Below are 26,677 nucleotides of genomic sequence, written 5' to 3' on the forward strand. Positions count from 1 at the left end.
AAAAAATATATATATATATATATAAGCTTATCATGGCTAAAGTAGGACATGCATTAACATACTTATTTTATGTGGCCGTCAGCTTTCCAAACATTCCATTAATTTCATATTAGCAACTTAAATATCACTATTAGTGTGGAATTTAGTATTACATAAAGAACATCCTGGGAACCTTTGTATGAGAAGTCGATGTCACATATAAGTACAGTTAGAATTTACATTTTCAACCACTGCTTACTGAGCTGTGGAAATAATGCTGCTTTCTGTTTTTAGTAGCAGTAAGCTGCTGCTGTTACCTGAGCATGCTGGCTTTGTGCAAGCTCCTCTTTCCTGCGTTTCATGAGCTCTTTTCTCAGCTCTTTGGGTGCCTTTTCCACTTCATTTATAACCTACAGTGTATAAGCATGCAGGAGGTGGGGAAATAATACTTTCTCCACAGCAAGCATTGTTGTGAGCAGACAAGCTACAAGCCAGATATAAAGCTGTTAAAAAGTTCCTTTCTACATGCATTAGCATAGGTGTTAGTTTGATGAAAAAGAATGAAAGGACAGAACATGCTTGATCTTAGTACAGAAAGGGACATTCCATCATATAAAGGTTAATTAGCTGCTTAATTATCCCTATATATTATTCTCTCTTAAAGGCCCAAATACAATCAGTGAAGATGCTGAATTAAAAATGAATCATACAACTGACTTTCTTGAAAGATCATAAAATTTTATACAAACCTATAACACTGTTTAAAGTACTGAAGATAAGGAAAACTAACACCATTTCTAATAGTGCAAACTTTGTAATTGGCTTGGTAAAACCAAGTAAATAATTCTAAATGAAATCCATGCAGTTGAACAAGAGAAAAAATGAAACACAAGATCAAGCCTTAGAATAAACAAAGGAGAAATAAGTGGACACTAAATTTTCTTTATACCACTTAATATACTGTGTGGTAAGAATGAATTCATCTTATGATTTTTGTGTTAGAATAGAATAACATTCTCCTTTGTAACAATTTAAGTCAACCTTAATTATCTAACTATAATAATCAATAAAATAAACACTCAAAATAACAGTTCTAGTAAGTTATGAATTTATTATATACCAGATAAAGTATAATTTAGAGCTCCCCCTAATCATTTCAAAGTCCTAGATAAGAATTTCATCTAACAACAGACCTATAATTCAACTATGGAAAACAACCATGTGTTCAAAAAATAGAAGCACCAAAAGCAACCAGATTCCAAATCACCACATGCTATTGATGCTCCATGAGAGAATGATTTTGATTTAACAGTGCATTTAAAATTTCCCATTAGCAATCGCTCATGAAACCAAATCACCATTAAAAGGAAGAGACACCCCAAATGCAAGAAGTTTAGCAACAAGGGAAAAAATATAATGTAATTATTTGAAGTATGTATATCACAATTTCAAACATGTTCACTGCTAAAATTCCTACCCCCAAACAGTAATAACTAGAAACTTTTATGTATTATTAAATCATATATTTACTTATGTTTTTATTTAATCTGGTATTAAAAAACGATTTCATAAGTCTCTTAAAAGTAACCCCATGGTTTCAGAAAATTAACATGTAGTCCCAGTAGAGTCATACAACAAAATGGAATTTTTACAACGGGGAGCTACATCAAACAACACACCAACTCATTCATTCTTCTCGAAAGAAATCATAAAGCAGACTATTTATTAATGTTTAATTCTATTCTTTTTTAGAAAGCTGACAAGTCCAGCAATAAGATGTTCAATTTTCTAAGTATTTAAGTGCTAAGTCAATGAATCTGGTTATCTGAGGTATGCAAAAAGGAGAAAATGCATTCTAGTTTGGATGAAATCAATTTTCCAATCCTAATAGAACTGATCATAATTATTGTGCCTGGGCAACAAGGAACATGGCAAAGTAAATTCTCCCAAACTAAAGGCATAGAATAAAACATAAAATTATCTCTGAGACTGCTTATATGTTAAGCTGTCTCAGTTTTATTTTGAGAAGAAAAAAAGACACACTAATACATAAATCTTTCAAACCATTATCAATCTGTCATAGTAAGCAATACCACAGATTCTATAACATTATGTAACTATTTCAGGGAAAATAAAAATATTCATTCTAAAAAAATTGATTTTCAGACATTTTCCACCTATGAGTCCTTAAAATACCTCACAGTAGCATGAACATAATTATAGACATTATTTGTAATTTCAAGTTACTAAGTTTAGTGTAGGCACAATGTTCCAAGAAAGACAATCAAACTAATAAAGAAAAAACTATTTTAAGTTTGAATTCAAAACTACAAATAAATAATCAACTGTACATACAATACAGTTACATCGTCTTGGTGAAAATATTTCTATATAAAGGCCTAAATACTACATTAGTAAAGGAGATGAGTTAAACTAGAAGGAAAATGAGTTAGGCTCAATTTAAAAACTTTGTTAAAAGCTTAGCTAAACATTTAGTGGTTGTTTATGAATATGAACCATTAAGCAGACCTCTTTTATTTCAGCTTTCTTGGCAGTTAAAGGAAAAAACACCTAGTCATACTATTAGCCAGCATGATTTTTGGGAAGACCAAACAAAAGAATGAAAGAGTGTTGTTTAACTATAAAGTATTATTCCTAATTTCTTAGATAGTCTTAAGTATACATTAAAAGAGTAGCTTTACTAATTAAAAGCAACAAGTACACTTACCTCCTTCTTTCGATTCTTTAACATATTCTGAAATTTGGATAATTCTTTCTCCTGTTCTCCTTTAATTCGTTTTGCTTCATCTCTCAAGCGATTTGTGTGTTCTTGTTCTAGACGTTCAATAGTCTGTTTCTGCTGTTTTTCTAGATTCTCAATTTCTTGGTCATATTGTCGTTTTTTGCTCTGTAAAACAGCTCAAAATCATTTGACTTTTCTATCACTCATTAATTCATTATAATAAAGACATTTACTAAAAGCACACAATTAGCATTTAAATGTAATGATGTGATTAATAACTTGTAATTCTAAACAAGTCAAAAGCACTAAAATGTTAGGAAATTTTTCAAAAAAATGAGTCTGTTGTTTACTAACTTAATATTTTTTATATGAGTAGTACAATGTTAAAAAAGAAAAGACATCTAGAACAGTAACCAGTTGCTATGAAATACTAACATCAAAAAATTTTTGGTATTAATCACAAATTTTTAATAAAGCAAATGGCTTATTTGAAGGCTATTTTCATATTTCTTCTTCTTAAGAGCCTTAAAATGAACATCTTATTACACTGAAATAAAATTCTGGAATTTCATATCTACTCTTTCAACAAAAGATTCTTGCATATATAATACTTGAGAATAATTTTGTCATTCTGGATAGAGGTAGCATTAAATATTTATAAAGGATATTTTTCTTTTTAAATTTATGAAAAGAAAAACATTTTGGAAAATGAGAAAAAGGATTACAGTTTTTATAAGGTTTGGGGAAACAGAATTTAAGCACCATAAGAATACTTAATGAAATCAAAAGTTCATTACTTTCTTAGAAATTCTGTTATGATACAACAAAAATAATCAATAATGCCACACTTACAAAGCAATCTTTACCATTTACAAGAACAGCAAAAAAACTATAACCAAACATGAATACTATAACATTTCAAATCTTTTTCTAATCTACATTAAGATAGATGTTCAACATAAGTTATTGAAATTTTGTGTCCATTTACTAATTCCTTTTCCAATTTTGGACAAAAGATAAAATATTAAAAGACTCAGTGGCAATTATTCTTGAATAGTCAGCACTATGAATTTTTCTAGCAGCTATGAAAAGGAATGCAGAAGCTTAACTGTATGAGCCAGAGAAGTAAATATATTTTTAAAAAACCCAAGAGGTTTTTTTTTCTTCAAGCTAATATTCAGGTAGCTTGAAGAAAACTGCTCTAGACTGGCTTAAAGCTTTTGATTTTGATTCAAAATCAGAAAGGTCACACTTAACACTGAAAAACTGTCCAGCAATAGACAACATCTAAAATCTTTGTAAGCCATTTACTGACTTCATGATTCCAGGCTTCTGTGGCAATTTTTATTCAAAGAAAAATGAATGCAACAATTACACTGTAAGTCAGTGAGCACAAGCCTGAGATGGAAGATCCTTTTAAACAAACAAACAAAAAAGGCCAAAAAAGCTATCCAGACACCAAAGAGAGAAAAGGCCAGAAATACACCACAAAGTCAGAAATCTAGTAGCCAGAGAACATGTTCTAAAACTCACTGATGGATTATAGTATAAAGGACAAAATTTCATGATAAACAATGGTACAAATATTTAAGACTTTACCAGCATTTCTTGCTCAAAGCGCCGGAAAATTTGTTCTCGTTGTTGTTGAAGTTTGCTGTTGAGCTGTTGTTGGGCTCTTTGCTCTTCTTTTTGAAGAAATCTTAATTCCCGAAGTTCCTGACGTCTGGTAGCATTTAATGGTGATGATAGAAGAAGACACCACAAATAACCGCTTTGAAATAATGCTTTTTAAAAACTCAAAGCAATGTTAAAATGAATCATCCCACAATTTTACTCGTTTCTTAATTTTCAGAGACAAGAAGTCACAAAACCAATTTTAATTATGTTATTCTCTACTCACCTAAGAAACCTCAATTCTTCAGTTTTGGAATCACTGTCTGTAACTATCTTTGATGTTGTTACACTAACTTCAACACCATCCACAACAAATTTGCGTGTTTTCTTCAATGTTTTCTTTTGTCTTCTTGTTTCCTGAGTGAAATTTTATTTTAGTTATGGAGAATACTACAGAGAGAAAGCATACATTTTCTTCTTTAAAAAAACTGAACAGCCATGAAGATTATTAAAACTACACATATATAACATATGAACATAAAACACCTGTGAAACCACTTATGTGATCTTAAACTTCATTTGAATTTCATGACTTTACAGTCATGAAACAAAACTGTTTTCAGTAAAATTATGTGTAATTTTATAACACATATTGTCAACCCAGAGTCTCTTATCATCCACCTATGTAAGAATTCATGGAATCTTTTTGTTACAATTGCTGAATACTTGGATCTTCCCTAGACTTCACCACAGCTCTTTTAGTACTATTAAGCATACTGATTTAAAAAATTAAGCTCTAAGAGCTCCAAGTTTTGGTTTTCTTTCTTTTCCCACAATGATTCTCACAACAGTTATGATTGATGGCTATAACCAAGGTGATTAAGACTGGCCAGCTATAAGAGCTAGTAGGTCACCAAGGCTATTTATACCCTAACTGTTTCTAAAAGGGTATCACTCATTCAGTTTCTCAATTCTTTCACATTATAATTAACCCCTGATATAATATCCTATATATGTGCAAGAAGAGAACTCATATCACACTAAACAACTACATTATACTTATGATAGTGAAAACCAAAAACTGCAAAGATTACATCCAGAATCTCTCTTGTTGGATCTTTCTGTTTTCACAGGCCTTAAGAATTTTATAGAGCTAATACTAATGATTCATGCTGTTTTACTTCAGGTTCACTTAAACTCCAAAACGACAAAGAAAAACCCAAACAAGGGCTAAAGTACACTTACCTGTAATGACATTGATCCACTGTCTTTAGTTTTGCTTAGGAAACTGGAGATGGATAAATTCAAGTCAATGCTGTTATTATCAGCAGTGGATCCAGTGCCTGAATCAGTATCATTTTCCTTTTGATTCTCAGATTCTGGCAACATGGCTTCAGTTTTTGATAAAGCACTTGTTTCCCTTTTATTTTCCACATCTTCAGAGTTGATATTAATACTGGGTATTGGAACAAGCTGAGTTTCACTGGGTTGTGAAGCAGCAATAACTTGGGGTTCAATTTTACTTGGCACTTCACATGGAACTTCTTTTTGCTCTGTATCTATCTGAGTAGTAGCTTTATGAGCATCCAGAGTTTCACTTCCCAGAGTCTTCTGGTCAGAATGCATCACAGCACTTCTGACCACTATTTCTTCAGTGCTACCTGACTCAGTAATTTCTGCAACTTCATTTGTTCTTGGTTCCTCACTGCTCTCCACTATGTTCTCTGAACTGCTGATTAACTGTTCCTCACTTTTACCTTCTACAGATTTTTGATCTATCTCCTTAATTTCAACTATTTCTTTAGTGGGTACTTCCTCAATACCTCTGGCCTTGGGGCCCTCCATGGACCTGCTGACTAATTCCTCCCTTACTTCAACCATTCCTTTCCCATCACTACTGTAAGCATCCTCAGCACTGTTTTCAGCTGTCCCCTGAGCAACATTTACTGCCTCATCTGTTCCTATTACAACACTTGCATCCCTGATCACATCTTTTTGAATTTCATCATCTCCCAATTTCTCTTGGGTAGCTTCCTTTGTAAGTTCTATTTCATTACTGATTGCGTGAATATCTGCTTCTTTTTCTCCAGTCTCATGAGAAAATAAATCCACTGCCTCAACAGTGATATCTTTAATTTCTTCAGATGTTATAACCTTATTTTCAAACATCCTTTGCTTTCCCTGATCCCTTTCTTCCTCAGGTTTCAAAGTCTGTTCAATATTTGTTTCTAAAGTTGTCATTATATTATTTTCTTTTTCTTCATTAACTGAATTAATGTGCACTGTTGCTTGGTCTTCTGTAACAGGTAGACTTTCAATCTTGGGTCTCTTCTTCTCTCTTCCATTTTCCTTAATAACTGTTTCTTCTTGATGGAATGTAGACATAGTTTCTAGGTAATTATCATTAACATGTTCATGAATACTCTCCATAGCTTTTTCTGTTTCATCAACGGTGGGTTTTTCATTAAGACCTTTGCAACTAAATTTATCTTCAGAAGTATTATGTTCTGATTTTTCTGAGACAGATTCCAAAATACAAGTGTTCTGTGAAAGTTTATCTTCTTCAGAGCTAGCAATACTAAGGTCAGAGGAGGCACGCTTATTTGCAGGTATTGGCTGAAAAAAGATTTTACACATTTTTATTGTTAAAACATAGTTTCACGATGATTAACTAATGCAATGTCTATGAATATAATGATGTAGTAACTTGATCACTAAAATTATTAAAATAATTTAAAGAACAAATTTAGTTTTAAAATAGTTTAAAAAACAAACTTGCTATTAGTCAGTCTATAATTAGATTTTGTACTACAACCCTTCAATTAATCCTGAATATAGGTTTAATCATACCTCAAAACCTAAACAATACCTAAAAGAAATTTCCATTCTAAATACTGACCAGAGCATTTTCTGTTTCCTCATCATCATCTTCCTCTTTACCATCCTCAACTTCTTCTGTTACTTCAGCCTTTGCTTCTGCAATCAATTCTCGGATTGGTTTGTTGGAATCAACAGTAACAAAAGGATGCTGTTGATCATTAAAAAGAACATACTCAATGACAGCCAAAATGTTTGCTTGCAAAGTAAGTTCAAATACATAAAAGGCAAATTATTATGTGGTTAAAACAAATCCATGGGTAGGAAAAAATACAATTTCAGATAATGTTACATCTGGAAAAAGGAAGAGAAAAAAAGGATTGAGTAGGAGTAGGGGTGACCTGAAACTGTTTGTGTACATTTTTTAAAAGGAATATAAAGGAAATATATCAAAAACAATAACATATTACATCTGGGCAGTATGTATAGGTATTTGCCTATATTTGAAAAGTTCATAATCTAAAATTTAAATTAAAAATTAATGTACAGAGGGGCCCTCTTTGGTGGTGCAACAGGTTAAAGCACAGCACTGTGAGGCTATCCTCAGCCAATGCAGCACAAGTTCAATCCCCGGCTAGGTATCTGATCCACAACAGACCTCTCCTGCCTTGCCTGCTGCTTCCTTAGCAATGTACTTCCTCAATCTGCCTGGTCTGCTCCCCGCTCTGTCTCTAGTGAATCCTTTCACCACCCCCCGCACCTGTGGCCTGTACCCTTGTTCTGTATGCATTAAAAAATAAATATATATTTTTTAATTAATGCATGGACCCTCCCTGGTGACTCAATGCGTTAAAGCACAGCACTATGAAGCTATCCACAGCTACTGAAGCATGAGTTCAATCCCCAGTCAGGGAAGTGACCAACCCAGTACTCCCCTCAGCAGTGTATTTCAGTGGATCTGCCCGTTCTGCTCTCCACTCTGTCTTCGGTGAATCCTCTTACCCCCCCAACACCTCTGGCCTATACCCTAGTTCTTGCACGTGTTTCTAACATTCTCAAGAGTATGAAGACATTTTATTCATCTCTGCATATACAGCTTTTTAGTGTCATGACTAAAGCCTTCAAATCTGCAAGTAGCAAGATAATAAGAGAAAATACATACGAGGGATATACTTGTTATAAAGAACATGGCAATTTTTCCTGTTTTATCCCCCAGATAAACAGATCAACCTAAAACACTAAAATGAAACATAACAGTAACTGCCTCAAGATTTGTCATTCTATTTGCCCACTTATGTTAATTATTTACAAATATTGTTTCAAATATTATAAACAGATTCTGTTGATAATTATCCAATCACTTTAACACCATATTTTGAAAGTCAGCAATATTTATTGACCATTTACCTCATGGAAGACATTAAAAAAATTAGCTTATACGGCCCTCCCTGGTGGCTCAGCGGGTTAAAGCACAGCACTGAGAATCAAAAGCCACTTCCGCATGAGTTCAATTCCCGCCAGCCCCGGAGGTGACCACATGGAGTGGCAGACCTCTCCTGACCCTCCCGCTGCTCCCCTCAGCAGTGTACTTTGACCATCTGCCTATTCTGTTGCCCACTCTGTCTCTGGTGAAGCCTCTCACCGCCCCTGAGCCTCTGGCCTGTACCCCAGTTCTGTATGCACAAATAAATAAAATCTTTAAAAAAAAAAAAAAAATTAGCTTATGGTCCCTGCCATAAACAAGGTGCTTGTTTTCTAGTAGCTAGAGTTAGAAAATAGAAATAACGAAGAAAATGAAAAGGACACAAACTGAATCCAAAAAGGCAAAGGAAGAAAGATTTATAAAACTCCTGTACTACTGGCAGCACACAGATTTGCAGAGCAAATGTTTACCACTACAGTGTATTTTGAATCTCCACAGGGGAAGTCAGTTGAAGAAAGAGAGCATATTGAACAAATCTGAGATTTCATTTTCTTGAAGAGCTCTTAAAATAAAACAATTTTATGGTTTGCTGTTGTCATTAGTCTTAACTTACCTGCAATAGTTGAGATGTATTCCACCTAGAATCCACATTCTTTTCCAAGCATTTCTTTAGAAAATCCTTAAAATTTGAAGACCTTCAAAATAAAAATTTAACATTTTATCTTACTTTCTTATTATTAAAATCAAACACAGTGCAGATAAATTATGCTTATATTTCATTATGTAATAACATTTATTCATCATAAAACCTGTATATAAGAATATTAGGATTTCAAAAGTTATTAAAAAATACAAGTTAGAAACAGATGTAAATAGGTTCATAGTTTTAGACAGAGATACAGTGAAATATTCACAAGTGTGACAAAGTACAAAAATTCCATTATATTAAATTCCACAAATATAAATCACATACAAGCTTGACTTTCTCATGGTACAGAAAAAACTGTTTTCATGCAGAATTCAAATCACGGATACTTTTAAATACACTAGGAAAATTAGTCATAAGAGCTGTATGATATTAAGTCTTTAAAATATACCAAAATTCAGTTTTCTAATTCACGTAGTCTTCATACCACCTACCTAAATTTAAATAGCCTTGGAAAACTGGGAGAATAAAACATCAAGTTTTGATTCTTAAAAAGCTTTGTTTAGAATATTTTACCATTTTGATGGCTGCGCTAATGTAGGTGGTTCAGATTTTGCTATTTTTAGCAACACTCGCATTGGATTTAACTCATGATGAGGTGGTTCAATCTCAGCCATTTCTATTAAAGTGATACCCAGGGACCAAACATCAGCTTTGTAGTCGTAAGGTCTGTCCTTAGAGGTTTCACACATGACCACTTCAGGAGCCATCCTATGAAAACAGGACACTGAAAGTTAGGATGTTTAACTTTAAAAGTGACTATAAATCTCATTAAAGATACACAGTATAATTGATTATATAGGCAAATTAATGAGCGATTACTACTGACATACCTAACACTGTAAATCTGTAAAACTGAATACATACCAATATGGTGTGCCAATAAAAGAATCTCTTCTTTGTATTGTTCTTGTGTTTTTAGCTGATACACCAAAATCCGCTTAAAATAAATAATCACACATAAATATTAATGACAACTTTCAAGGAAGACGCACTGTATTTCAATATAGAGGATAATCATTACTAGTACTTAATATGGCCATTCTTATTTAAGAATAAATAGAAAGAGAAGTAACATCTCTACCATCCTAATTTTGACCACCCTCTTTCTACCACAAAAGAAACTGCCAAAGATACTATCATTAATACATTTAATACCACCATTTTACACATCTTTAAATCATAAATTCTCCCAAATTGAAAAAAAAATTAGTATCTTCAAAATAGACCAATATGCCCACTTCAAAAAAAATGCAAACTTGTGCTCGTGTTATAATTAAATTAACAAACAAATATTTTCATAAAGTATAAAAAATATTTATGACAGCATATGTCTTGCTAGCATCCTCACAAAGTGTATTACAAAGAAAAAAACTGGAAGTCATGTTTTCTGACTTAAATGATACAGAACAGCAAAATTATAGCTTTTCAACTCAAAGCTCAATCATTAGTACCTTAACATAAAATCACTAATGCTGCATAATCTTGTACCACTCATACTATACACATGTATATAACATGTATATAACATGTATACACACACACACATATAACTTTCAAAGGTTAACGCTAAACATGTCTACAGAGTTAAAAGTGATAAGCTATACAATTATATGACTTTCTACAGTATACCTAATTATACCTGCTGCAGGTGTCATGACAAACTAAAGTAAAATCACTATGATCAACGGTATCAACATGGCCTTTGAAAATATTTGTCCTTTCAATATCCTCCCAGAATGCACAAATTTGGATTTTATCATCAGATTATATTTAAATCTTATCTTGGGTATATTTAAAGAGGATTATACATTCAATCATATTTATATATGTGAAATCAATTAGTTTCCCATCTAAAATTTATTTATTCTTATAAACTTACCATTTATTCCCTTAGCATAAAACACAAAACTAAAAATCCTATTTTTTTTTTAAGATTTATTTATTTATGCACATAGAATTGGGTATAGGCCAGAGGTGCAGGGGCAGTGAGAGGATTCACCAGAGACAGTGGGGAGCAGAACAAGGAGACTGACAGAGTACACTGCTGAGGGGAGCAGCAGGCGAGACAGAATAGGTCTGCTACGCCATATGGATCAGGGTGGGATGGGGCAGGAGGGTTTGAACTCACACTGAAGTAGCTGCAGCTAGTTTTCAGTGCTGCACTTCAACCAGCTGTACAACCAGGGAGGGCCTAAAAATCGTATTTCTCATATTGATTTCAGGCATCCTTTTCAAACCTAAAGTTACTCTGCTTAGTCAAAATATTTATCGTGCGTGTGTGTGTGTGTGTGCGCGCGCACAAAATGGAATACTATTCAGCGATCAAAAAGATAAACCAATGCCATTTGCAGCAACATGGATGGAGTTAGAGGGATTATGCTCAGTGAAATAAGCCAGAAGGGAAAAGAATGTATCAGGTGGTTTCACTTATAGGTTGAATATAAAGGAACTAAATAAGGGATCAGGACAAAAAAAATAACAAAAAACTAGCAGGCAACCCTAAATCAGAGACATTTTTCAAGGGAGGGTGAGGAAGAGGGAACAAAATAGGGAGAGAAGAGCACAAGGGACTATGGTGATGGAGCTCAGGTGAATTAGTTATGGGAATTTTATAGGGATACACATAAAATGAGAAAGCATACAAGCATACATTGCACAAAAATGAACAATAATGTAAAATACATGTGTGTATGCATATATATAGATATATAAATTTTAAAATTATTTAAAAATAATAAATTTCAGCAAACTATTAAAAAATGCCTAGCTGTAAAAACAGAATATAAACACTGAAAAAAAAACCCATTAGTCCTGAGTTTGGGAATGAAAATAAAGCTAAGTTAACAGTTTTACAGACTCTGTCATATTCTAAATGTATTCTATAACAAGTAATAAATGTACATACAAAAATTCAAGGGAAAAAGAATTAACCAGATTTTTTAAAGCTCAACTTCTTGAAAATAAAGATTTATCCTTTCTTACTTTCTTTTAAAATGTCTTTATATTAGGTGCCTTTATTACAAAATTTGGGAATTATGAATACTTATTTAGCCAAGGAAGTATTTTAAAAACTAACATGGAGTTATTCTCCATGTTGTACATAAATGTTGAGTCATAACAAAACAATTATTAAATCATATACATACAGGAAGAAATCACAGAGCACAAAAGTATATTGTTTAAGTGAATAAACTTACCTAATTTAATATCTCCATCTAAGGTAAAAAGAATGTTGCCAGCCTTTAGATCTCTGTGGATGATTTTATTATCATGTAAATAGTTCAATGCTTCTAAGGTCTGTTTACAAACTACTTGTATTTGAGATTCAGTTAATGGTCTCTCAAGTTCTATAAGAAAAAAGAAAACAAATCTGCATTTTTTTTTACTGTGAAACAATTCAGCAAACTATACACCTTTACCATCACTACCAACTAAATTTATTTCAGAAGAACTAAATATCTACAAAGATTACTTTCCTCATATTATAACCAATGTATAATGTTATTATCCCAAATATTAAAATAATTAAGTTGATTTCTTATTGGACTTCACTTAAAAGCAAGATATACATATGTATAAATGTTGAAAATACTTTGTTTTGTTATTAAGATGAAAACATAATAAACAAGAAGGTATTTACCAAGCATCACAGCATCCACTGCTCCACCTGCACAAAATTCAATGAGGATCTGTGGGCAAATAAAAAGCCATGTGTCTAACACTACTTTGAGTTTGATAATTTTTTAATCAATTCACCAATAAAAGATAAAGGAGTAAACATCAACTAATATAGATTATAGAACCACTATTATGTTGACCATAAGGATTTTCTATGTCAAAAGAGTTGCAAGCATAGACAGTTAGGAAAGCACAAAGAAAACACACTGTAGAAGTATACATATTTTTGTTAACTGCCATTTTAAGCATCTCTGCTTCTCCAAAATTAAACAAATTTCTGTTTAAGAGAGCACTATATATACTTTTCATCACCACTGACTTTTCTTATATTCATTTTTAAGGTAGCTGTAATGATGCAAATCATAAATAAATTTTTAACTTTAATACAGGAATAAATATGGACTTTTGAAATACAAAAAATATAGACTTCTTTTAGTTTAAAATTAAATATGGGCCTCCCTGGTGGCCTTGGGGTTCAGTCTCAGCACTACCACCACAAAGGGCCACTATAGAGGTCTGAGCTCAATCCCTGGCCAGGGAGCTGACCCACATGGGGTAGTAGACCTCTCCTATCTTGCTTACTGCTCCCCTTATCAGTGTCATATTTCAGCAGATCTGTCTGTTCTGCTCCCCATTCTGTCTCTTGTGAAGCCTCTCACCTTCCCTCTCCTGAGAGAGGAGGGAAAAATTATATATTTATAAATGTAAATATAAAAGAACATAAATATATTGAAATTTAAATACATAAAAACACATACACACAAACCAGATCCTAGCTCATTCATTAGCAGATCTACTCATAAGTAATATAAGTAACTAAAGAGATTATGTAACATATAAAATAACTTTCACAATTTATATCTCTTTATGACAATTAACTCATTTTGGCTACTCCTATAAACAAACAGAAAATACTTGCCCAAAGATTGTTCTCATAGTAGAAAGCATCTAGCAGCTTGACTATATTGGGGTGATCACAAGATGCTAATATGTCTATCTCTACCATGTAATCTTCAAGTTCTTCTTCAGATTTGGTATCAATCACCTTTGCAGCAGCTAAAACATTGGTTTCTTTATTCTGGGCCTAAAAATGAAAATATCACAGAAATCACAATTACAATGCATTCTCTTTTTCTAATTAGTTTAATAAACTTTTTTTAGAAATTTTAGGATCACAGCTGAAAATACAGAGAATTCCCGTATGCTTTCCCCTCCCTACTATCAGTATCCCACATCAGAGGGGTGTACTTGATACAATTAATGCAGGTTTTTCTGTGGACATAAGTTTTTAGCATGATCACTAAATCATGTGTTAAAGAGCATGTTTAGTTGTCTAAGAAACTAACTACACTGTCTTCCAAGTAACATTTGTTCTCACCAGTAGTTGGTGGATTTTTATCACTCTAGGTATGCAGAGGTATCTCCTTGTTTTAATTTGCAATGACATGTATTGTAAAGCATCTTTTAATATGTTTATTGCTCATCTACCTATCTTTTTAGTTGAGGTGTCTGTCCAGATCTTCTGCCCATTTTTTAATAAGCTGTTGACTTTTAGGAGCTCTTTACATATATTTGATTAAACAGCCCTAGTCGCATAGTCTTTTGTATATCTTTTCTCCCAGTAAATGACTTGTCCTCTCATTTTCTGGACAAACTTATTTTTAAAAGACAATCTAAACAAATTCTGACTAATGCATGCTATACGCAGTGCCAAGCGCATAAGGCACAGGCTCTACTCAGGCAGGGTGAAAATTTGGATTTGCCACTTATTAATCTGTGTTGCTTCGAACAGCTTAAAACCTCTCTCTGTTAAACCTTTCTCCTTAATAAAAGCTATCTATACTTCACAAATGGGTTAATATTAATAAAACACTTACCAAGGTGGGGAGGTAGGAGTGAGTGGGTTAAAGCTACATATAAACATTTAATTCAAGGTCTCCTATATAGGGTAAGTATTCAAAAAATGTTGTCATTATTACTATTACTGATCCTGGCAGCAAATCCATGATATATTATTATCACTGCTTCAAAGGAGGATAACCTTGGTGAGATTAAAAAGATTTCTTAAGGTCACCTAACTAGAAAGAGACAGGATCAAGATTCATATCCAGATCTGTTTTCAAAGTCCTTTCTTTATTTTAATCATTCCCCTTTCTAGTTTCCCTACACTCCTATCAGTTTGTTCATTTTTCCTGTTTTTAATACTTTGATTTTTCCATTTCCTTTCTTTGAGTAAATTCTTACTTCCATTTACTATAAATGAAAATTTTCCAAGTATATGGTAGAAGTCAAGATCACTTTTCAAAGTTAGGAAGCAGATCTTAAAGAATAATTTAGTTTTTTATCATTTTAACCTGATATTGCTTGACACAACTTCAGCAAAACTATAGTTACTATTTTAAAAGAAAAAAAAATCAAACTTTTAAGTTAGTAGTGTCTCAAAAAAATAAGTGTCCCAGTCCTAAGTTAAAGAATTCATCAATAGAACATTTTACAAAATAAAAATGCATACACATAACAATTGATGAAGTGCTATTCAAATAAGTAAAATTTAATCTGCCTAAATGTTTGTTAAAAGGAACCTGTTTACATCTTTCAGCATACAAGGAAAAAATTATGTGGCCATTAAAATTAGTTAGTTGATGAATTAGTCAATGAATCAAATGAACTGATCAAACAGAAGCCACAAAACACTGCTGAATGGGGGGAAAAGGCAAGTTACTACATGAAAGGTATGTAATTTTCTACAATTTCATTTTCACTGATGGATAGACATAAGAAATGTCTGGGGAAGTATAATGAGAATGGTGGAGCTGCAGATCAACGTTTTTACTTTTTCTGTATTTTTCATAGTTTTTTAATGGACATGAATGATTCTTAAAGAAGTTATAAAATACTCAAAATCAGCATGTGGGATGTTGGTTAGGGACCTAACTAACCTTGGAGATGATGAAAAGAATAAACAAAACAAGGCATCAACCTGTATCTTGGAACTTTCCCTAAGTGGTTTATTACTGTATTTTACGTCTTTAGGAAAAATTTGAAAAGAAATATTAATTAACACAATGCTTAGGATTCAGAGACCATGATGTGAGTTAAAAAAAAAAATTTATACTGGTGAACACTACTACTCTAAATGAATATTCTATTCTACCCCATTTTATGAAATATAGGGTGACTTTTAAAGTGAGCCTTTATATCCTACTAAGGAAGAAAAACTATAAATTAACTATAATACTTTATCTTTTAGAATTTTTATGTTATAACTAAGTTCTTTTGGATATATTTAGACAAAATAGTTACTGTATATTGATCATTCCTGTGCGTACCAAAAAAAAAAATTAAGTACTCCTTATTTAAATTTGACTCTGAGTCATATTTTTACTCACAATTATCTAATGACTGAGTTATCTAATGACTGTCTCTCCACACAATATCACTCTCTAGCCATTAAAAACCTTGGTGATTCAGCATTTCTCAAGTGTTTCTTCTATCACTGTCTCCAAAATTTTCTTTGATGCTACTGACTCATATTTTGTGATTATAATAATATTTTCTTGATTTTACCACTGGTACTAAAAAAAGATTTTTTGATAGCAACTAGGACTCACATTCTTTCTTCAAAAGGTCCATAAATAGTTTAGGATTGAAAGGTCATCGGCTGTAACTGTGACAAGCACAGGCAATGGCAACATGACCACCACCTGAGCACCACTATGGCATCCCTCCATAAAACAGGGCCCCGTCACAGGTATGTTCAAAAGTAAAACCTTTCACAGCAGGTGAGAGATGGCATCTAATTTGTCTTAAGAAAGATTTGACAGTTGGGCCAGTAATTAGAACTTATCCCTAAATTACAGGAAATAAGCCAGTAAGAGATAAGTCCTTTTCTCACTTTTGAATGTATCACTGACGGGAATAAAGACCAGAGAAACTGTCTTTAAAAAGGAACACTATAAAATATGAGGTACAAGCTCAAGGATACTGTGAAGAAAAGAGACATCCTACTCCCACATGCTTCTACTGATGTGTAAGAGATTTTAAAGATATGTCTTAAAGTATTAAAAAGAAAAAGTTCTAGGGCCTGCCTCGGGGACTCAGCTCTATCAAGCTATCATGCCAGCCACTGAGGCATGATGATTTCAATCCCTGACCAGGGAGGTGACCCACATGGCACAGCAGACCTCTCCTGTCTCAACAGCTGCTCCCTCAGCAGTGTATTTCAATTGACCAACCAACCTATTCTGCTCCCTTCTCTGCCTAATGAATCTTCTCATCCCTCCTTGCCCCCACACACCTCTAGCCTATACCCCAATTCATGTATGCATAAATAAATAATAAATCTCTTTTTAAAGTTCTATTATCTAAAACATAAAAAAATCTTCATAAAAAGACAATGAAATAATTAAACAAATATAAATAAAAACAGCAGTGGGATTAAGAAATATTCAAATGTGGATTTAAACATATATTTATATTGATAAAAAGTTTTCAAAGATGACCCATAATAACTTAAAAATCACTGTTTTTATTTTCATGAATCATGAAAAGAGCTTGGTCACTTTACATACCCTAATAGGAGGCTGCACGGAAACAGTGATATTTCCTAAGTGATATGAGTACTTTAAAAATTCATTTATTTAAAAAAATTTTTCATTTATTCAGATGACATGATCTAAAGGGCAATAGAGCTTCCTTCCACCAAAATGAGAGTCTAACTACACAGTGTATAAGGATATTCAGCACAAAGAAAATAAGTAAAATTACTCAATATCACTTAACAAAATATACACTTGATTTTCATTATTGTTTTAGTTATGTTCCATCAGGTTGCTCCAAACACTGAATTAGTAAATACAACCACTGCTCCTAGGAGATACATATGCACACTCATGTACACACACATACACACCCCTAAGAATCTTAAATCCTAAAAACTACTATACCTGGCAGATTCTATGTTAGTTTAAGAAAGAGAAAATAGGAAGTATTGGATGACTTCTGCGAGACTATCCATCAAACAGGTGCCATTTGTGGATTTTACACTGCCCTCCACAGTCTCCATCCATTGGTTATCTCTGCAGGAAAGCTTAAACAAGAAGGTATAACACTACTTTATTCCATCTCGGCTAGGAAAGTATGAGTCTGGGGACTCACATATTTTGCAGTTTTACACAAATATGCAAATGACCATGAAAGCACTGTGTCCATGGACTTGGGGCTATAAATAAATTTTAGCAAGTAGAAAAATTCCCAAATACAGAATTCACAACTAAAGAGGATCTACTGCTCATGCTCCCTCTAAAGCCTGCAAAATATTACAGAAAACCTTTTGTTAATAAGCATCTTCATGTCATTCCCCGGGTTCTGCAAAAGGGAAAGGAATGTGCATCATATTCTCTTTATATTTTCAAAAATTTTATTTATATTACTCTGGGTTTTTATTCAAAACCCAAGTGTGGTCACTCAAATACCAACCACACAATGTAAAGGTGAAGTTACTGAAATGTTTTGTCAATTCGTGGATCACAGTTTTTCACTTATTTCAAAGAACTTATTAACACTGAGCACCATAAATATACCAAGACATCCTTCACAACTGTATAAGAGATAAGCTGAGGAAATGTGCATAGTTGAAAAAAATGGAAAGTGAAAAAAACACCAAAAAAATTTTTTTTCAAAAAAATTTTTATTTGAAAGACAAGATGTACTACTTCTGAAAATTAAGAAAAATAAAGGGTTTCCTTTATTTGTGTGGGTTTGTGTGGAAGATCATTTCCACACAAACATTTTCAGCCTAAGTTATAAAATTAAAGGGCCAAATGCATAGTTGCTAAAATAAGGAACTCATTATATACTAAGACTTGTACAAAGGACAGAAAAAAAAAACCTGCCAGCATGTTACAGTTATTTTTGCAGTCCAAGTCAGTTAACTCTTTTAAAACATAAATGTGCATGTGCTAGGAATTTGAACTTTGTGTGATAATAAGTACAAAGCACAGTGTAGTATTTAATAAATGCCAACTAAAATTAGTGGCATAGAGTAGAAAGTTACCTAGCCAAATGGAGAGGGGGGGCAGAAAAAAATGTGAAAAAGAACTACAAAATAAGTAAAATTAAAATAAAATTAAAATAAAGTAAAAGAAATAAAATAATGTACAGAAAAGTATTTAAATTATCTCCTCCTGTATTCTGAAAAATGCAAACTTATATAAAGAAATGGAATGAACAAAACAGTGAACACCCACCCTTCACCCAGCACCAATAATTGTTAAGTTTGTCATATTTACTTTATCACACACATATACACACATATACATATCACGCACAAGTATATACATATACTTTACAGATATTTATAAACAAACACACATTCAAGAAAAGTATGTAAAAGTAAAAGTTTCAAATAACACCAATTATCAGTGAGGATATAGATGAACTGAGAAACTCCTATACCCTACTGATGGGGATGTAAATTAGTAAAGGCACTTTGGAAAAGTGGCAATATCTTCTGAAGTATAAAATAAATAAACCCAGTGACCTAAGAATTCCATTCTCAGGCATATATACATAAAATATATAAGAATATTCATGATTTAATTCTTAAAACAAAAAAGGGGAAACAATCAAAATGTTGACACAGAGCAGAATGGATAACTTTTTGTATTTTATAAAACACAATATTATAAAACAAAAGAGAAATATCAAATGACTATAACATGCAACAAGAATGACTCTTGCTAATATAATGCTGAACAAAAAAAGCCAGATACAAAATATGTATGAGGATATTTACATGAAGCCCAAAAACACACTAATGACTTGGAGTAGTCTGAGTAAGAGATTAACAGCAATTGTGGCTAGTATTGTGACAGCGAAGAAAGGACACAGGTCCAAGAAATATTTACAAGGGAATTAACAGGCCCTGGTGCCTGACTAGGTTGGTTGAGTAAGGAAGCAAGTATTAAAAATTACCTCGAGGTCTTTGATCCAGGCAACTGGTAGATGGGATGTCAATTACTAGATAGGGAAAACAACAAATTTGGACCTGACATCAGGTGCTCAATTAGTTCATTTTTTGGACTCCTTGTTTAAAGAATCTATGAAATATCCACAGAGACATATCTAATAACTGAATGTGTGGGTCTAACTTTCAAAATGGAGACTTTGGGATCAATACATAAATGGCATTAAGAGAGTAATTAAAGTCTTAAAGATGAAAGATCTTTCCTTTCCTCTCAGAAGAAAGAAAGATCTACATTCAAGCCCAATCAAATCCCAACACTTAGAAATAAGAAAGAAAGAGTCTGAGGATTAGATGTAAAGATGGGAGAAAAATCAAGAGATAGAGTGTGTCATACCTAACTTACCTGAAAGGTATGAAAACACTAACTCAAAGAGACATGCACCCCCGCCCCCTATGTTTATTGCAAAGTTATTCACAATAACCAAAAAGGGAAACAAAAAGTGCCAGATGAGTGGCTAATGATGTGGTACATATACACAATGCCAAACTATTCAGCTATTTACAAAACAAAACAAAACAAAACAAAAAAGATGAAATTTTACCATTTTCAATAATGGATGGAGCTTGCAAGGATCATGCTAAGTAAAGTAAATCAGAAGGAGGAAGACAAATAACATGTGATTTCATTATTTATAGATAATAAAGGAAAAACTCTTTAGACACTGACAACACAATGGTGGCTATATGACAGAGTAAGGAGGGTGGGAAAGGATGTATAGAAGGGGATGATGGGTTGGTGGTTGATGGTGACTGTAAACTTGGTAGTGGGCTGGTAAAAAAAAAACAAAAAAAAAACATCACTTTAGAACCTAGACAGTGTAAACTAAAGTTACTTCAATAAAAGCCAACAGATCAGTTTTTAAAGGAGAATGATCAAATGCTCCTGAGAAAGGCAGTAAATCTCCAATTAGATTGAAAAGACTAACCAAAGTTAAGCAAAATGAAAGGATTTCTTTTTAAAATTTAAAAATATTTATCAAAGTGTATCACTACAAATGGGATAAAAAGAAAATCCTAAGTTATATAGTGAAAGAAATTAAAAAAGATCAGGAAACAAATGACATCAGACATTCAACAGCAAGACTTAAAGTCAAAAGACAATGATTAGGGAAAAGTCTTAAAATTCTAATAAAAGCTTATTTTTAAACTAGAATTCTATAACAAAATTGCTTATTCATAAAGGCAAGATCTTGAAAAATGGACCACTGATGAGTCCTTTCTCAGAAGACTTACTGAAGGTTATAAACAACCAAAAACAAAAAAATTCCATTAGGAAAAACAAAGCATTAAGACACTCTTGAAAAGGCTCCCATGACTTCTGGGAGGAAAAACAAAACCCTTTATTAAGAGATAATAAAAAAGACCTAGAGATAAAATAGAAACTAAATATATATCATATTCTCACTCACAGAGATATTAGATTTTCTAACAATGACATAAATTCAATAAAAAAAACAGTTTGTGAAACTCACTTAAGCTAATCTAAAATGCACATGGCAGGACTAAAGGCCAAAAATATTACTAGACACTACTGAAGTCTTACTCTAACAGAGATTTATTTTAATGCTTTTCTAGTTAAGACAAAGATAATAATAGAGAAATAGATCAATGAAGAAAATAGACTGAAGAAACAGACATGTGTCATCTATTAGATATGGCATTGCAAAATAGTAGGAAATAGTTTCTCTCCTAATGCTGAGTTCTGAGACAACAGGGTAACCCATAGAGGGGGAAAATGTTAAAGGCAAAATCATAAAACTTTTAGAATATAACACAGTATTAGCTTCACAATCTTGAATCAGTAATGAAATTCTTAAACGCAATACAGAAGTACTAACTTTAAGAAAGAAACTGGCAAACTAGACCCCATTAAAATAATTTCGTATTCTTAGAAGCACTCCATTAAAAAAAATGCAAATATAAGCTACAAAATGTGAACTTACTTGCAACAGCCATAACCAACTAATGGTTAAAATCCAGACATTACAAATACATAAGAAAAAGACATCCATAAGAACATAAACAGGGACTTGAACACACAAGAAGAAATCCACATTACCAATAAGCCTATTTAAAGACTCATTTATTAGTAATCAGAGAAAGAACCACAATGAGAAATATACCAACATCAGGCTGTCAAATCTGACAATACCAAATGTTGAGGATGCTGAACAAAGAGATTTTTATACGTTGCTCCTGGGAGTGGAAATTGGTATAGTTTGGTATGGTCTAGTAAAATTAAGATATACTACTCTACAACCCAGCAGTTCTTCTCCTGAGTTAAGTCTTAGCAAAATTAATGCATGTATACACCAGTACTGTGTATAACAGTCAAAATGTAGAAACAACTGCTATACCCATTAACAATACATAAACAGTGGGGTTCTATGCAACAATGAAAATGTACTGATCATCCTTCCAGGTGATGATAAAGGCTCACAAACACAACACTGACACAAAAGAATGCAATCAAGAAGATTACATTCATATAAAGTTCAAATGTGTACAAAATCAAGTTTATAATGTTGAGGAGTACACACCTACATAGCAAGCTATAAAGAAAAACAAATGAATGAATGACTAAAGAGAGGATAGTGGTTTCCTTTAGAGGGAGAACGGGATCAAGTCAGAAAATTGATTCACTAAGGATTCTAGGGTGCTGGCAAAATTCCTATACCCTGACAGATCTAATATGAGTTCACCTGATTATCATTTTTAAATATACATATTTTTGTACTTTTCAACAGAAAGATTTTGTACTTCACTTTTTTTTAAAGGCACATCCCCATCAGTGCCATAAAAAGAATCACTTTCTTCAGGTAGTCAGTTTAGCTTCAGTTCAAACATAACTTTAGGTCATTTTTTGGTTGTTGTTAAATACAACAGAAGTTCAAAAATTAAACAAAAAGCTGAGGAAAGTTACATATCTTCATTTAAGTCAATTAATAGTATAAAAAATAAATATAAATGAAAATTTTTCAAGCAAGAAAATAACTGCTACAAGTTGTGTAATGCTGGACTAAGGATAGAATATAACTACATAATGGAAAAATGATTTAAACTACACAAGATGATTGCCTGTTTACAATTTAGTTTTATAAGTTACTAATTTCCATACTCTATAATAGAATGAATTTTAGAAAGTGTTCCACTGCATGCTTCTACATACCACGTGAAGTTCTGATAGCTTTTTCTCTATGTAGAAGGAAGTTTAAAAATCTAAAATTTCTAGGGAGTTTTGGAAAACAAAATATTTTAGGTAAAAGAGGCAAAACAGGTCACATAAATCTAAATTTTCTTCAAAAAAAAAACTCATTTCAGGCCTTCCCTGGTGGTGCAGCGGGTTAAAGCATAGCACTGAGAAGCTAAAGCCACTTTAGCATGAGTTGGATCCCTGCCCCAGAGGTAATCCACATAGTGTGGCAGACCTCTCCTGACCCGCCCACTGCTCCTCAGCAGTGTACTTCTTCAGTCCCCCGTTCTGCTCCCCACTCTGTCTCTAATGAATCCTCTCACCACCCCTGCACCTCTGACCTGTACCCCAGTCCCATATGCATAAATAAGTAAATCTTTTTAAAAACTCATTTCATGTTATAATCCAATCTTAATTTTAAAAGGCAATAAAATAGCATTTAACAAACAAACCAAAAAAAATCAGCCTATTCCTTGGAAGCACAGAGTAGTGAAATGAAAAAGACAAAGAAATTATGCTTTTCAAATATCACACTAAAACAATCAAAAGCCACAAAAATTATCCTTGACACAATTTTACAGTGTTAAACTACATGGAGTCTCTTTTCAGAAATTTTCAATTTACTCCTTCTATAGAAAGGTAACATTTCTCTTTGCAGTCATTAAAGAATTAAGCCAGAAAGTTAGTGCACACAATTGCCAAGGAAACCAGAGAAAATGGTTTACTATATTCATATATCCCTTTTCCTGCTCTATCCAATATTTTGCTTTTATAAGCTCAAAATGCCTTAACAATAATTTTGACCATTTACTGAGCCCTTTGTATATGCCTTATACTTATCTCCTTTAGCTCTCACACACTCAGGAATAAGTTTTACAGATGAGGAAAGAGATGTGGAGTGACTTAAGTAACTTGTGCAAGGTCACAGGCTGCTGGTGTGAGTGAGGGAGCTGAGATACAGCCCAACTCCAGAGCCTTAAGACTCCAGTGTAGTCTTAACACTAAACTTTTTATACAATACAACATTTACACCATGGAAATAGCACAAGGGTCACCTGCTCCCTTATAACTAAAGGATTCCAGGTACTGTACGGATTTATGTTTGCCTTCTCTAGACACCCACATAGTCACAGAACATTAATGGGTTGAATAATCTAAGCATTTAGAGAAATCTATGATTTTCCAACTAAGAAGACCGAAACTCAGAATAGCTAGTTGCTCCTGTCCGGGACCACAAGCTGGTTTATGACAGCCAGCACTGGATGCAGTTCTTGACTCCCAGGAATGATCCTCCCACTGCACTAAAAGCCCTTCTACCAGAGGTCTATACTAAAAGCCTTGCTGAACCCATATTCACCCTCCACACAACCCTAAAGTGTACTTTGCAAACTTTCACACCATATAACAGCTTCAACAGCACCCACAAGTAAACAGCATAATTCTTTCATTTCAACAGAAAAAGAGACAGACACACTGTGTGCTAGTGCATTTGGTGAGCCTGAACATGTAGGCTAACTGTGACTCCTGCACTTACATAAAAGCTAAGCTTGGTTACTGTATGTAACAAGTGTTACAGTAAATGTGTGGACATTGTGTCTAGAAAGCACAGGGAAGACTGGATATTTCTTTAGCCTGAGTAAAGAAAAAGCCAGGAGACTGTGATGCATTTGAGTGGAGCAAAGGCAGTAGTGTAACGGTGCTCAGACGTGTGGGAAAATGCCATCACTTGTACAGAAGGATGCTTCAAGTCAACAATAACAATAAACATGAGGTCAGAAAACCTGCATGAAAATCTAAGTTGTGACCTGTGTGACTTTGAACAATTTGTGAGTCTCAGCCTCCTCATGGATGAAATGTTGAGACTACCGACCTGCCTTCTTGCAGGACTTTTGCCAGGCACAATGATGTGAAGATACTTTAAAAACTACAAAGCCCTGCATAAACCACATATTTTATGCATAAGCATAAACTACATATTTATGTTTTCACCTCTAGGCAACCCTGCGGATCCTTCCCCATAAATTGTGTTTCAGAAAATCCTCACCCTTCAGGATGAAAATATTCCGATGACATCATTCATCTACTCCCTGAGAACTAAGCAGTTAACATTAATGCCTTCAGGTTGAAACATCAAGCCGCTTTCTACTAAAAGAAAAATGTATAAATACATGTATTTCTAATTTCTGAGGCGCTTGTACTGCCTTCTAGGTCACGCTTATTGCGATTATATTTAGACTCTAGTGCCGGATGCAGGTTTTCCTCTGGAAGTTTTCTATCACGAAATCCATTCCATTTTAAAGTATGTTGTCAAGCAACCAACTCACGAACAGTCTGCAAGTGGCGATCATTTTGCTCCCCTTCCAAAGTATTAGCTCTGATCCAACCAAGCACATGCCCCGGGCACTAAAAGGGGAACTATTTTCGGACACACAAATGCAAAGAACTATACATCCAGTAAAAAGAGAGTATCCGATTTTAAAAACTAGCTGAGGACTACGACCCCTTTCCTCCGCAGCTTGACAGAGTCGATGCTAAAACCTCGCCTCCCTTTGGTCATCGCTCTTCAAGCCCCGTCCAGGCCCCATTCTGCTCAACCTCGGACCCCACCGAGTCATTCCCTGGAAGACAACCGGTTTCAACAAAGTCCCAGTGCGCGTCCACAGGGCCCACAGCAGGGCGAGAGGCAGGAAGGGAACCCGCGAGCCAGCAGCCCTCTGGCCCCTCGGGCCGGCTGCTGTATCCTCTCGCCGGCGCAACTTCCCGTTTTCTCCCTCTTACCTTGTACACTTTCCCGAAGGCTCCGTCGCCCAGTTCTCCTATAATTTCCCAAAACTCCTCGGGGTTCAGGTCCCTCTTCACATGTTCATACTGCTTCTTCTTCTTATCGCTTCCCAACTTGAAGATCTTACGGAAATTGAAGAAGGACATTTTCCCACCCCACAGAGTTCCTCGGACTTAAGGACGAAAAACAATAAAAGGCAAAGTTTCTCCTCCCTCCTCTCAGGCGCGGGCTCTCCCGGCTCCCGCCGCTCCGTCCCGGGAAGGCGGGGCGCGGCTCGGGCTCCGGCCGAAGGGATGGGGGGGCTGCGCGGGGGGCCCCTCCCTCCGAGTCCGGCCCGTGGGCGGCGCGGTGGGCGCCTGGACCCCGGCCAGCCCTCGGGGGGCGGCACCTAGCCGGACGCCTGTCCCCAACCGGCCCGACGGATCCGAGCGGTCCGGACGCCGCAACCGCCGCGGCTTAGGCCCGCGTCAAGGCGAGTCTCCAGGGGCGGAGGCCACTCCGGGCGAGGGACGCGGCCGGTGGCGTCTGAGGAGGACAGTCGCCTGGCCGAGCTCTCCCGCCGCGAGCAGCCAGCCCCGAGTCTCCTCCGCAGCCGTCAGCTCCCGCGGCGAGAGGCCCGCGCGTCCCCTCGGCTCTGGGGCGCCGCCACCGCCTCGTTCTCTCCCCAGCCCACACCGCCTCGGCCTGATGCGCGCGCCCACGCCGACGCCGC

General features: G+C 34.5%; 1 protein-coding gene across 2 annotated transcripts in view; it reads right to left on the reverse strand.

Annotated features, from left to right (window-relative positions):
• Positions 1-26,630, reverse strand: part of SLK (STE20-like kinase) — a 42,807-nt gene extending 16,177 nt beyond the window's left edge. For both annotated transcript variants that reach the window (XM_004680463.2, XM_012723796.1), the window contains exons 1-12: positions 25,962-26,630; positions 13,883-14,047; positions 12,926-12,974; positions 12,483-12,632; positions 10,150-10,222; positions 9,799-9,993; positions 9,190-9,271; positions 7,236-7,364; positions 5,582-6,952; positions 4,623-4,753; positions 4,322-4,445; positions 2,708-2,887 (exon numbers count right to left, since the gene is read on the reverse strand). In XM_004680463.2, the coding sequence (XP_004680520.1) occupies positions 2,708-2,887; positions 4,322-4,445; positions 4,623-4,753; positions 5,582-6,952; positions 7,236-7,364; positions 9,190-9,271; positions 9,799-9,993; positions 10,150-10,222; positions 12,483-12,632; positions 12,926-12,974; positions 13,883-14,047; positions 25,962-26,111 (2,799 nt within the window). In that variant the 5' untranslated portion in view covers positions 26,112-26,630. The remainder of the gene's footprint in view (positions 1-2,707; positions 2,888-4,321; positions 4,446-4,622; positions 4,754-5,581; positions 6,953-7,235; positions 7,365-9,189; positions 9,272-9,798; positions 9,994-10,149; positions 10,223-12,482; positions 12,633-12,925; positions 12,975-13,882; positions 14,048-25,961) is intronic.
• Positions 26,631-26,677: the final 47 nt, after the last annotated feature.

The sequence above is a fragment of the Condylura cristata genome, unplaced genomic scaffold (genome assembly GCF_000260355.1).
Source record: "Condylura cristata isolate star-nosed mole 26May11 unplaced genomic scaffold, ConCri1.0 scaffold00011, whole genome shotgun sequence".
Classification (NCBI taxonomy): Eukaryota; Metazoa; Chordata; class Mammalia; order Eulipotyphla; family Talpidae; genus Condylura; species Condylura cristata.